Raw genomic sequence first — 14,659 nt, forward strand, 5'->3', positions numbered from 1 at the left:
TAATTTATGCAGCCATATTGGTGGGTTTAAAGCAGGAATGATGCTGAAACCACCCAATATGGCTACCAGAACAGCGGTAAGACTTGGGAGGTTGTGACGTACTACTATCCCATCTGAAAGCTGTCTATTCATACGATTAACACAAGGAGCCCAGGCTTCGCGAGACGAGACTGGTGGAGTCAAAAGCCAGGCCTCCTAGTATGAAAACTATTTATGCATTCATATTTCAATGCTTAATTAGGGGTTATTCATAAAGCTAAATTGTTACGGGTATATAATAGAACGTTCATGACAGGCTTAAATTGAGAATTAAAAGGTCAGACAACCCTTTTTTAATCTATTTAATTATAAAATAATATCGAAATTATCAATAAAACTTAACCAAACATTCCCGTTAATTTTTTATAGTTTTTTAAAGTTTCAAAAGGTGACCCAATTTTTTTTTTTTAATAAAAACAGTGGTAATGCGAGTAACCAATTAGCGGCGCCGACACTTCAGGTGCTATATTCCGCGATAAAGGCAGTTTTTTTATAACTATTTTTATAAATTATATAAAATTAACCGAAATTTTTTAACAAGTTCTAGCAATGATTTCGCAATTTTTTTTTACAAATTGCGATTCTGCAAAAAGGGCAGGAGGCAAAAATAACTAGTTTACTTTGGGGGTCTTCGCAGATAGGTCGATAGCTACGTCAAAATCACTTGTTTTCTAAGTTCAAATACATTAAGCTAGACGTCCGTCGTGGATACTTTATAGCTCCGCCCCTTTAGTTCAAGCAGAAAGACTCATTTAATGACAAGGTAAAGATTACAAGTAGAAAAAATCTATGTATTCCTGATTATGGGACTTTATATTTTATTTTTATTGAAAATACCCATTTGTTGTCCAAGAGACTTTTTAAAGAGTCCCCTTTACAAAAAATGTAGCTGGGGGGAATCAGAGATGGAAGGCATTCCCTCCCCCCTCGTTTCTGCGCGCGCACCTGGTGAAACGCCATTTTAAAAATCGCTTCTTGCGAGCAGACTGGGAAATAAAGATATTTTTTAAACTAATCCTTGGGACCAGTGACCCCCTAGTGTCTTAAATAATAAACTGGTTTCCGGACTGGTCCCAGCCTTTGTTCTCCTATAGACTTGCAATTAATGAACTGGTCCCGAGGACCAGTAACCCCCACTTTTTGAATTAAAAAACTAGTCCAAGCAATTCATAAACGAAACTGGTTTTGGACCAGAGGAATTGTTGTAATTCCCAGACTGATTGCTAGTGTTTGCCAACCATTATGAACACAAACCTTGCTTTAATAGAGGCGCAGGGCAAGTTTATGTAATGGGGAATTATTGGAGGGGGCATTTTAAAAACTGTCGTTTCTTATATTATAGCTAAGATTATAGAACCCGCGGCTTATTCTTCTACGCAACTGTAAAGTAGATATCAATTTCGTCAGAAAAACGGGTCGAGAATGAATTTTATATTGAATGTCCTGAGATTTTCTTGGGCTACTATCAGTAGCGAGACAACCGTATAGCATTGCTGTTAAAACCAATTCAAAACACGGTTTAGACCAACAAGGATACGTCTCTATCGTTACCAAATTCAGAGCTAGCGAGGTCAAGATTTTCCTGAAAAAAACTAGTCGGGGTCAGGACTGGGGTCGCACATGTTTGACTAGGACTATATTGGCTTCAGAATTATAGAATTTTTTACTCAAATTTCTTGGTGTTTGGAAATTAGCTTATTTATTAATAAAGAGGGTTATTATATACCCATGCTAGGTCTTAGATAGTAGTAGGATTAAATATACGTCACGTGGTACTTGCCGTTCTAAAGAAATTTACACGTAATCGCCGTCTATTTCTCAAAAATACTTGATGAATGCTTCTAAGCCTGCATAAACATTGACCTTTATTTATTTTTTGATTTAGTAAACATGTTCATAATAAGTGTCGCATTCCGTCACTCTCCCGCAATGAGCTCGCCAGTGGGCCATTGCAGGAACGTAATGCGCAGCGTATCTTAAGTATTGTAGATTTTGCTTTAGACTTTAAACTTTTCTTAGAAAGCTGAAGTTGGGCTTACGCTAAAAATATATTAATTAATTTAAAGTCATCATTTCTATAAAGTATATATTAAATACTAAGCTTGACTAAAATAACTTTAATGAAGTAAACTGTTGCGTTACATTTAAATTTAACGTCACGGTTAATTAGAAAATTATAATTTTATATATATGGATTTTTGACTGTCCGAAGTTAAAGCTGGAAATATGGCGAATTTATACCTTCTCCCTAATAAACTAGATATCACTTCTGGTTTTTACAAAAAAAATATTGTGTTGATCAATTTATATATCAGTATAAGATAATAACATAAGTTTAAAAGATAATAACATAAGTTTAAAAGATAATAACATAAGTTTAAAAGATAATAACATAAGTTTAAAAGATAATAACATAAGTTTAAAAGATAATAACATAAGTTTAAAAGATAATAACATAAGTTTAAAAGATAATAACATAAGTTTAAAAGATAATAACATAAGTTTAAAAGATAATAACATAAGTTTATAAGATATGTTCCATAAGTATGTCACTTCCTATATTTCGTAATGCTACTAAGAGACTTACAGCACGAGCTAGTTCGAGAACGACAAGCGAGAATTGATTACACGCTATTTTGTAGAACTTCCATCTTCCTATTTAGTCTGCATTACTAAGCCTTTGACAGCGCCTCAACAGGCGTCGCTTTACCTCGAATCTATGACCTACCTCATTCACTTCACGACAAGCTCCAGTTTGTAACCAGTGACAAACTTATGGAACATATCCTATGAAATTCACGCGGTATACCGTCACAATTGTCGCCCAGGTAGGTCTCAGGCCCTAAATATGTTCGCCAATGGTAGCAAAACTGGTGCTAATGCATTTCTTGTTCTCGTTGCTTTCAGCATATAATTATTCGCGAATGACATAGAGGCAAAGCCATTAACTATCACCAAATTAGAAAACTATAGGAATAATGGGAGCTTATTTGAAATTTATTCTTTGCAACGCCTATCTCTCTGAGAAATTGAGTTGCCGCTGCCGCAAGGGGATGCTGGACAAATTCGTTTTTGGTTTCAGCTTAAATGCATTCTTTTTTTAATGAGCCCTACAATTTTTATTTTTTACTAATTTATAATTTCAAAGGTAACAAACCTTGAGGTTTTTATATTAATTAGATTTAGCCCCAAATTTGAAAACAAATTGTAAGTTAATTACGTCTGGTGAATGTTTGAAATTGTTTCGTCATCAGAAACAATCCAATTTTTGTTTAAATATTACACCGATGAAAAGTTATAATGATGATTTATATTTTCCATAATATGAAACTAATAACTAAGATTTATTAAAAATTAATATAAATATTTGCATAAGTTTATAAGTGATATGTTCCATAAGTATTACACTACCTGTACTTCGTAATGCTGGAGACTTACAACTCGAGCTAGTTTGAGAACGATAAGCGAGAATTGAAGTACTCCACTGAGTCCACTCGGTTAGTTTTGCAGTCCATCCTCCTATTCAGTCTGCATTACTAAGCCTTTGTAGACGCCTCACCAGGCGTCGCTTTACCCTGAATCTATGATTTCTCACCAAGCAGTAACCAGTGAAAAACTTATGGAACATATTTTATTAACTTATGCTGATGCTAAATGTAAGTTGAATGGATTTCCAGAGGTTTAGCGCAAGTTTGTTTGAGGCACAACATGGTATAAGTCATTGGTTAAAATCCTCCAATTGGAAAAATAAATTGTTTGACAGCACTGAATGGATTAATCATCATATTTCATCAATAATAGGCCAAAAAAATATCGAGACTTTTAATTCGAACGTATTTGGTTGGTAGAGTACTTTATCTTATAACGTATAGACCATAGCGAATTGGCGATCAACGCTTTTTATCAGACAATTAGGGTATTTAATTTTCCCCTAGTGTTTGATTGATGAGTTCTGTAATTTCATTACGGAACTGGCTTAAATATCCACGATAGATAGTGAATTTTGTATCGACCGATGGTTCCTCAAACATCTTAAAAGAGTCATCATAGCTCAACTGATACCATGGAGTAGAATTTAAGAAAGAACACTTCGCCAACATTATTATATATAATAACTCAAGCTCATGGACCTAATCCATTGACTAGCGCAATTCGAATGCTGTTCTTAGCTCTGTAACTAATTAGTATGGCTAATTTTAGTAATAATCTATGTCTATTTTAGCACGTGACGTATTAGGCTACTGCAAACTTTGCATTGTGTCGTCTGCTTACTGTTCATGGAAATGGATATACGAGGGCCTGCTAACCGAAATAAGAGAGACCTGTAACTTAGCCAAGGCTTAAGCTTTAAAACCCAATAACTTTTTAAGCTTCATAGATATGAACGAAAAAATTTCTTAAAATACTATCAGACATTATTCTTTCGCATTCAGTCGCTGCTACACCGATTTTATAAACATTTCCGAAATTATCCGTCAAATTAACTTCTCGAAATCCTTCAGGGAGAGAAGTTCCGCCATTGCTGACACGACACAAATTTCGTTGCTCAACGGAGTAATCGGCTCTTACAGCCGATGGCTTCGATGCCTATGCGCTTACAATCGTGACGTCAAACCGGAAGTTCCGAAAATCGTTCAATGGCGAATGCTCATTCAACGGAGCCTCCGTTGAGCGTTACTGAACGCAGATATGTCCCATAAGCATGAAACTAGCTATACTTTGTAATGCTAGAGACTTAATGACAGCTAGTTCGAGAACGACAAGAGAGAAGTGCAGACTACACTCGGTTAATTTTGCATTCCATCTTCCTATTTAGTCTTTGACAGCAGCTCACCAGGCGTCGCTTTACGAGAATCTATGACCTACGTCACTTCATGACTACTCCAGTTTGTAACCACTGACAAACTTATGGAATATATCTTATGGATTTATGATATCAGTAACTGTCCTGACTGACTGACCAAATTCCCGCCGTCTTGATAAATGGCGAAGAAAAAATATAAAATGGCGGCATTAAGAAATGTAGAAAAAGCACGCGTTCCAAACGATTTCACTAATATTTAGTACGTGCCTTGCTCATCAGCGCCAGGGGGTGGTGTAATCAAGAATGATTGAGAACAAAGTGGAATTAGGGTGTCGTAACATTTAAACGAAAGCTTAATTAATAATACTGTGGGAAATGGAACTTTTGAGCAAGGTAAATATGCATCCCCAAAAATAAAGATCCGTCTTATGAAGAGGTCAGAAACTTGTAAAAATATTAAAATCCAAAATAATTCACTTTGCAATAAGTATTTTTAAAATCAAACTTAATTTTTAATCGGTTAAGTAAATTGAAAATATATATTTTTAAAAGGGAAAAATTTTCCACACACAGAGAACCACTTTATAAAGCCTTATAATATTATGTATAAGAAAAAAAAACCCGTTTTGTGTTACAGTATGTGGAATGTAGGTTTGTTATATTATTTATATAAAAAGACTTAACTTCGTCTGTAGAATCGACAATATTATGGCTGAGGAATGCAGTGTATTTTCACCTTTGCAAGCCTTAAAAACACTGCAAAATTTTATAAAATAGACGTATTTCTTTGTACATTGCAATGCAATTAATTATGTTTGCACAAATATGTAAAGTAATGGTCAATATTTGCTTTTAAGGGAACAGATGGTCAGTAACGCTTAGAGTAATAGCCTTTGCTTTGACATTGTACGCGGCGCCAGTTAGACTGGCATCGGAATAGATATCTTTAAAGAACCCGAAGAAAAAAGGGGAACGGCGTTAAAAAGAATCCTGCACCGCTTAGACATGTAGGCCCTTTTCGTTTTCCAAGTTTCAGAGATGCATACACCTTTTCTGAATACTTTTAAAAAAAAATCTCTTTAAAAGATTATTTCAAGGTAATATAAAGAAAGTTTTAAAATATTCAACCCGATCGCAGCCCGTTTAGATTTGAAAACAGTGAACAGGTAATTAAGGTAGTTTGTTAAATTAAAGTTTTGTACAATAGTAATAAACGTACGTCTCTTTCCTATATTCATGAACAAAAATTAGCAATTTTCATATGGTTTCCCAAGAATCGCAAGAGAAAGTTTTGAAACGTTTTGATAAACGTGAAACATTCCGAAGGATATACTTTTAAAGGTCGAGTTCCAGGGAAAAGGGTTGAAAACCGAGCATCGAGGCTAGCAAAAGTCTCTTCGGTGTAAAAAAGGGGGGTAGGAAAACCTCAGTATCGGGTATTTGCAAGGGGGTTGAACCATAGCCGTCTCTGCGCACTCTGTGGACCCATAGAGCCTAAAGCGCAGGCGCCGAAAAGAGAGATGGAAGGCAATGTATCTTTCCCTGTTTGTTACACCGAAGAGGCTTATGGGGCCAAATAGGAGACAGAGAAGGAGGTAGAAACGTGCTTTATAAAATCTGCTGAAAAACAGGAAAATAGGGGGTATTAAAAACTATTTTCGGTACGTTTACTTTCAGGACGCATATCCTTTGCGCATGGGGTCTTGTCTCTGTCATCCCCTACGTCAACTATGCGCGAGAAAGCTGCGCTCAGGTGCCACGGCGTACCGTAGATTTACCCCGTTCACACCACGCATGGATCACGGCTGCCTCTTCTGATTCTCTCTCCTCTTTGATATGGCAACCCTGCCGATTTCGGAAGAGTTCTAGTTAATTAAAGCATAGCGCGGCTCCTGTGGATCCCCTACAAGTTGACTTTCCTTGCGAACTCCAGTTTTGGCTTGGTGAAGCTAGAGGCATTTGTGGGCGGGATTTATACGTGCATGTATAAATCCCGCCCACTAGCCTTTGCCAAGCCAAACCCGGAGTTCAGGAGGAAAGTCCCCTTGTAGGGGATCTACAGGAGCCGCGCTATGCTTTAAGAACTATGCAAATTGAAGATAAACAATAGAAAGCCTTTGTATTTAATTTTCTTAAAAGTCAAATAATGCCATTCCTATGAAGGAAATCCTCTATTGTGTATCTTCAGCTCTCTAGAACCACATTGCACGGCTTTCAGTTAGCTAGAACCCTTCCAACTTTTTCCTCTAGCGGGGATTCGAAAGTCTGCACAGTTGTTAGTCTCGATGCTCGGTTTTCAGTTCTTAATAACGCTTTACGTTGGACCTCAACCTTTAATATTAAAAATATATTATTAGGCTGTTTCTCTTAACGCAATTCACTCTTCAAAGTTATCCTTTAATTACTTCCTGCCTACGATATCTTTAGTTAATCAAGGAACTTGAAAGTTAAAATTAGATTAAGAAATACTGTTGTGTTTCTGCTGCATTTTGTTTTTAAGTTCCGTTTAAAAATAACGATATGTATAAAACAGTAGTTCTTCATATCTATTATGATTGAAATTTATACGCGTATGTAAATTGAGCTTTAGTGTAATTTATTTATGCAAACTCTCTACTTTGATTCTTATTAAATCTTATATACCACTTATGGAAATTAAATTTATCTTGTGTTATTGGCGCTAACGTATTTAAGGAAGGGGCATGAGACGTTCCACTAAACAATTGAGGGTCACTTAAAGAGGGTTATTCGCTTATCTATATCTATATAAATCAAAGTCCTGACTGACTGACTGACTGACTGACTGACTGACAGACTGACTGATAATCAACGCCCAGCCCAAACCGCTTGCCCTAGAAGGCTGAAAATTTGCAGGAACGTTACTTATAAGTAGTAGGCGCGTACTAAGAAAGATTTTTCCAATCCGCCGCCATCTTAAAAAATGGCGCCCAGAAATGTTAAAAATATTCTCTATGCAATTAAGTACGCGCGTTTCAACCTATTTCACAAATATTTAGTACACTGGTTTGCTTTAACCTTAAGACGGGCTGAATGGTCTTTCGGGTTCGATTTTTCGCCATCTTTTAAAATGGCGCCCAGAAATGTAAGAAAATATTCTCTATGCAATAAAGTCCGCGCGTTTCAACCGATTTCACAAATATTTAGTACAATGGTTTCCTTTAACCTATAGACGGGCTGAATGGTATTTTGGGTTCGATTTGTTGCCATCTTTTTAAATGGCGGCCAAAAATTTAAAAACAATTCTTTATGGAATAATGTCCGCGTGAAAAGTAATAAAAAATATCCCGACGGGCTGACGGACTGTGCCGAGTGCCTTCGCTCCTAGGGTGCTACAAAAATATTAGTCATCAGTAAAATCTACACATCCTTTATATCATTTTAGATGGAAGTTCTTATTACACGCGAGCGACGCCGCGGGTAACGGCTAGTGCTGTTATAATAAACTAAACCAATTCACTGCACACGATTAAAACGATGTTGTGGTAAATATAGATCAATACTTAATTTTCGTTGTACAACATATTACATAAGCCAATTATTACTGTCAGTTTATGATTTGGAAAAACACCAGCAGCTGGCGCTTAATTTTCGTTTTCGTTTAAATTCTTGTTTGTGTAGAACAGAAAATTGTAGGAGAGTCAAGTACGAGTACTTGTTTGTTAACGCCTATCGTTAAGCTTGGTTTTCACTAAACCAAAAAAAAACCTGCTTTACAGCTCACTTAGCGTCGTTCCCGACGAATCTTTTTTAAGCTCAGAAACTACTTAAAGCAAATGTCGGCTCCTGTGGCACCCCTATCATTCTGGCTGATCTTCTACACACAACGGTAGATAGGGGATGGGGAAAACATGATTGTAACTTATCACGTGACAAGCGGCATCAGACTCCCCGAAACTCGCACTAAGAACTGCCCCTCTTGTGAGAATTTTGATTAGATTGCTGTTTTTCCGCAATCAGTGTGAGACTTTTTTGAAAATAGTGCATTTTGTGTTGGAGAGAGGGCGCAAAATAGTTGCACAATATTCGAACAGTAACCCACGTGACAAGAAAGAACCAATATAACTCCCTGCTCTCTAGGCTCGCAGTCTAGAATACGACTCACTTTTTACTCATACGTGTCTCAACCAGATTTCAACGCATGAATTACAACGTCTATGTAATTTTTCAGTTACCTAACGGTGTTTTACACCAAGTGGAAATCAAGCTTCCATTATTCCTCTTCCCCCAATTCATGCTTCCCCTTTTCTCTACCCCAAAAATTGCCTCCACAAAACATGTATACGTTAAAACATAAATATATAGATAATGCCACTTGGAATGCTTCTCTTTTCTGTTCTGTTAGCCAGTTACAGATTGAAAACCTCACCGAAATAATTTCCAGTGTCACTTCCTCGTTTTTTTTTCTGATGTAACGGTAACTTTCCATCTGATAGAACAACTACCGCAACCGTTATAGCGATGCGTGCAGTTTTGTGAGCTAGGCAAAATACTAGTTCAGAATGGAAACAACATTAACTTCGTGCTTTGTAACTGCAGTTCTCGGATATATTGTGTTTTACTTGGTCAGCTTGTGGATTCAAATACGTAAACTTCCTCCTGGACCCTTACCAATTCCATTCCTGGGGAATTTGCTAAGTAAGTTTAATGGAAAATATTTAAACTACCTTCATGGCACTGGGAAACGATTGCGTAAAAATTATTTGAAATGCGTCACATGCACCAATTGACTCCAAGATACACTGACTCCATATGGAGTTTTACTGGACACTTATAGTCCTGGTTTTTCGACACATTTCAGCGCAAATGTTCCAAAGTGGTAGTGTTTGAAATGAAACGAACTAAGTTTCTTTCAAGCACGCCTTTCCTCAGTCACGTGCCAATGACGTATTTCAAATAATATTTACCCACCACGCCTCCCCACCTCACTAGCATTAACTATGGTTTTAATTACGTACTTTACATTTTATACTTGTGTGTCAAAAATATGTTGTAATAATTCCAGTGTTTCGAGGTGATACTCCGGTAAAAGAAATTTTGGCTAAATTAAAATCAAAATATGGTGGTCTCTACACATTGTGGATGGCTGGTCTACCTTACATCATCGTTGCTGACTGGGAACGAGCCAAGGAAGCCCTAGTCACAAAGCGAAATGACTTCCTACCAAATCCTATTGATAACAGATTTTGTAAGCTACTGTATAACTAACGCCAGTATAATAGGCTGGAATTGTTCTGGTTTTTAGCGAGAAAATTCCTTTCTTCACATTATAATCTTACATAGATGTTCATGCTCAACCAACCTCTGGTATCGCAGCCGTTAATGGCCCTGAGTGGGAAGTTAACCGAAAAATTGGTGCAAATGCCATAAGGTATAATTATTTGTTTGTGTAAATGCGTAATTAGCCCATGATATAACTTTGTCCAACGCCGGGTCCAATAAATGCTACTAACTAATAAAAGTGTTTTCAACTTTTTTGCAGAAAATTGGCTGATTCAGAAACAGTTGTACTCATTGTGAAAAATAGTGTAAATGATTTTGTAAAGACGATGGTGAATGAAAATGAAGCTTTTGATCCAGCCTACGCTTTAAATTCAATAGTCATCAAAATCATCTCGGCTATCGCATTTGGGTAAGATAATAATAATTATACGTTTTGCTGGAGCTTATTTCAATAGTCAGGAATACATAGATGATATTCTACTTGTAATCTTAAACCCCGTCATTTTCCTGATCTTTCTGCTTGAACCATATAGGAGAAACCGTCACCCCTGACGTCATACATAATGTATTTCAACTTAGAAACCACATGACAATGACATAGCTAGCGACCTATAGCTGTGAATCAACTCCAGCGACCTCTGAGAGTCGAAACCGAATGTAAACAAGTTCTCTTTTGCGTTGTCCTATATATCTGAATAGCCAATGAATAACGAAGATGAAGGAGCGGGCGGTTTAACAAATTTTTAAGGCCTCCCCCTTACCTTCAATCAGATATTAGTATAGGATCTATGGCCTTTTAAAGATTCCAAGTAGAAGAAATCTATGAATTCCTGCTATGGTACTAAAACCAATTCGAAACTAGTTTGATCAGATTAATTATAGCAGTGAGCATGTATGAGGAGGAGGCTCGGAGAGACCAATTTCTCCGTCAGTCCCTTTCTCTTAACGGCTCACGTGACGTCTAGCTCCTCGGCTGTGCGCCGAGGTAGGTGCGCGTGAAAGAGATACCGCGCTGTGCCATTATAGTTACCTTTCCTCTTTGACTCTCCTTTTTATACGTGCTCACTGATTCTAATCAAAACCTGATCATCAAGATAATTAGATTAAAATTAATCATTTTTAATCTGGTTATATTTGATTTATTTTAGTATGGATATTTCAGAAGAGGATTTACATTTTATTGAGAAAAACTTGGATGATTATCATAGCACTTTTTTTTCCATGGCCGATTTATCACCAATATTGTATCTTATCTATTACGGCAAGGATTTAGAAGATCGACGGGTTTTCCGAAAATTCGGAGCATTTATATTCAAAAACTTTCAAAAGAACAAATTATCTTTTATCAAAGGTATTTACTTATGGAAAATATTTCCAATGACAACCTCAAAATCCCTTGTTTAATTATTACCTTGGGCTATTATCAACTTGTCAACAATGTTAACAAAGCTTTCGAAAAAATATCGATTTAGAAACAATGAAAAGTATTTGTTCTGCAGTTAAAAATGTATTATTCTAGGGAAAATTCGAAATTTCTGTGATTCAATTCTAACATCTCGTTTGGAAGCGTTGAAAGATGACGAACACATCAATAAAGATTATTTGAGTGAAAATAAAATTTGGAAAATCACAGGAGACCTTTTCGTTGGTAAGAAAGATTAAATTAAAAAAAATCCTAAATTGCCTGTAGATTAACACTCCTTCCACAAAATAGCCGGCTTAGATACATCATCAACAACCATAAAATGGATAGTTTTACTGCTAGCTACTTATCCTGAGATGCAACAAAAGATTACGAAAGAAATATTGCAAAATATTGGTATGGTCATAAGTTTATAATAAATGTTCCATAAGTATGACATCACTACCTATACTTCGTAATGCTAGAAACTTACTGAGAGCTATAGTTCGAGAACAACGCGACCTATGAGCGTTGAACCCGAATGTAAACAAAACAAATTCCCTTTTACGCGTTCTGAACTAGTAAATCTAGGGTCTCGTTTGTTTTATTCATGTGAATGGCCAATGAAAAGCCAAGAAGGACAAGCTGGCGGTTTACAAGTTACCTTATAGTATGATATCTAAAGTCTGCACCACAAACATTCTCGTGACGTCACACCCTCCTATCTCTTATCTTGGTTTAGGCGACCATATTGGAGGTCCTCAGCACAGGCCATACAATTTAGACTACCAATATTGACGTCACGTCCCCGTAGTTCCTGCCCTCTTGGGCCTTTAAAGATCCTAAGTAGAAGATACAGACAAAGACGCTATTTCTACTAAAACCAAACTTCTTACCAATAGGAGATAGAATTCCTACTACTGAAGACAAGAACAACTGCCCATACACTAGAGCCTTTATTTCGGAGACGTTGCGATTCCGGGCACCAGCTCCTATGGGAGTAGAGCACCGAGCAAGTTTCGACACCACTTTGGATGGTTACCCAATAAAGAAAGGAACAATGGTCATGGTCGATTTGGATGCCATTCAAAAAGATCCCTCCAATTGGGAAGAACCAGAAGTATTTAAACCCGAACGATTCTTAAATCCTGATGGCACTTATAACAGCGACAAGTTGAAAGGGTTTATCGCTTTCGGGCAAGGCAAAAGAATGTGTCTCGGCGAGAAAATGGCCAGAAATAACATCTTTCTCATCATGGCCAATCTTCTGCAAAAAATAATAATTCAATTGGAAACCGATTCGAGCAAGGCCGACTTGGAACCAGATAATGTCCCATTGCACACTTTCCCTAAAAGTTTCAAAATACGCATAAATCGAAGAAAAGCCACAATGTAGATTTTAAATTTTTTAAAAATAAATTAGTCACCTATTGTCCTGCTTGAATGACTGATTATCGCTCAAACCGTTTCACCTAATGCTGAAAATTTGCAGGGACGTTACTCCTTGAAAGAAAGAAAGATGGCGCAGAAACCACCATGCGTTTAACGTTGCAGTCTCACCTACGGAAACGAAGTCCTCTCAGCATACTCAGCGCATGGAAGAACCAATACTGAAGGACCGATGGCAGCCCATAGAGCCCGATACTAAGCGACTAAACTACCAAAACTAAGCTTACTTCCCTTTTTTCAGCCCCAAAGTGGAGAGGGGTTATATGAAATACCGAGTCAAATCCCAGAAAAAGCTAGCGCCATCTAGACAAAATAAGACGTTAGATGCTTCCTCTTTAGAACGTTGATTCCCTTATAAGCCCCACACTATTCGGTTTGCTACTATCTCCCGCTAGAAGGTGAATTAACAAGTATTTTTCAACTTTCTCCCTCTGACATCCGTCCTTCAGGCTTCATTATTGGTTCGTCCATGCTCAGCGTTTCGGTAAGGTCGTATGGTATAGAAACGTCCCGGATGCCCCCTGTGTCTTAAAAAATAATTTCTCATACAAATATACAATGGCGCTACGCGGCAGCACTTAACAATCGCCTACCGAAGGAAAGGGGCATGCGGAAGGTATGCACACGGGGAGACATTCGTTGACGAATAGTTTCCGTTTAATCTTACCTCTATTCTTCTCGGGTTTCTCTTATTTAGCAGTCAAGCATTAAGTAAGATTTTCATAACCCGCGGCCATCTTGAAAAATGGCGAATAGAAATGTGAAAATTCTTCTTTACGGCATAATTTTCATGAGTTTCAACACTGCAGTGCATGATTCGCTATATCCTATATACGGCTTAATAGCCTTTCGCTTTTGCCATATTTTAAAATGTCCCAACAGGCTGAGGGGCAACAAAATGAAAAATTTACTATCTCTTGGCTTTGATATGGAAAACTATCCAGAAATTCTTTGGAATTTAATTTAAAAACTGAAAGACAATGATTTCTAATTTAATTAAGGCGTCGTCCCTAAAACACTGCAATAATAACTCGAAAACAGTGACCCGGACTGCAAAATGTCATAGAATATTTTCGACTCAAAATCGACCAAAGAACATCCTCCTTAATTTCTGTCAGACCTATTTCAGAACACCATTATTTAATAAACCAAAAACCACTTTTTGTACAGAACCATGCATTAAAAGCGTGCATTTATACATTATCTCTTAGCATCCAAGGTAATCAAGAAAAAGGTCACTGATTAAAATATATACTTTAAGTTCTTTTAAAATGGAACCGATTTAAATTGCCAGGGAAATGAAATCAATATCCAAAAGTCTAAACACAATTTGTGTTTCCATTAACTGACCATTATTAAAAATCAATGGAATCCGTAGCACACTAAACTTTCACATTTCAATTTGCGAAGGCGTTTCAGCTGGCTGACACATTAGTGAGAATGGGAGACGAAAGTGCAGTATTGTACTAGATTACTCAATCACCCGATGATTTCGTTCAGGAATAATAGAAACCGTTTGCTAATGAAAAGCCAGGTGCGTGACAGCATTAAATCAAAAGCTTTTAAACAAATCGAACCACCAAAAGAACATTATATGATGCACTCTCCATGGAACCGCCCCGTTTCCAAATTGTAAAATGGTAAACCATAAACCTGTAAATCACCGCGAGGCCTGTTCATTAATAGTTGACATTCTTACATCCCTTCAGCTCAGAACTACAAAA

General features: G+C 37.0%; 1 protein-coding gene across 1 annotated transcript; it reads left to right on the forward strand.

Annotated features, from left to right (window-relative positions):
- Positions 1 to 9,187: 9,187 nt before the first annotated feature.
- LOC149678523 (cytochrome P450 2F2-like) lies at positions 9,188 to 12,930 on the forward strand. The gene is made up of 8 exons (XM_089837170.1): positions 9,188 to 9,499; positions 9,867 to 10,049; positions 10,145 to 10,232; positions 10,344 to 10,493; positions 11,233 to 11,435; positions 11,604 to 11,732; positions 11,799 to 11,903; positions 12,389 to 12,930. The coding sequence occupies exons 1-8, from the start codon at positions 9,364 to 9,366 to the stop codon at positions 12,880 to 12,882; spliced, it is 1,488 nt and encodes a 495-aa protein (XP_089693296.1). The 5' UTR covers positions 9,188 to 9,363; the 3' UTR covers positions 12,883 to 12,930.
- Positions 12,931 to 14,659: the final 1,729 nt, after the last annotated feature.

This window comes from Phalangium opilio, unplaced genomic scaffold (genome assembly GCF_054372755.1).
Source record: "Phalangium opilio isolate 3A_F unplaced genomic scaffold, DU_Popi_V2 ptg000042l_1, whole genome shotgun sequence".
Classification (NCBI taxonomy): domain Eukaryota; kingdom Metazoa; phylum Arthropoda; class Arachnida; order Opiliones; family Phalangiidae; genus Phalangium; species Phalangium opilio.

What these genes read in the sequence shown, in the direction of transcription:
- LOC149678523 (XM_089837170.1), top strand. Translation starts at nt 9,364, where the DNA reads ATGGAAACAACATTAACTTCGTGCTTTGTAACTGCAGTTCTCGGATAT. An exon ending in ATTCCTGGGGAATTTGCTAA is followed by an intron (nt 9,500 to 9,866) that starts GTAAGTTTAATG and finishes TAATAATTCCAG; the next exon opens with TGTTTCGAGGTGATACTCCG. An exon ending in ATCTCGGCTATCGCATTTGG is followed by an intron (nt 10,494 to 11,232) that starts GTAAGATAATAA and finishes GATTTATTTTAG; the next exon opens with TATGGATATTTCAGAAGAGG.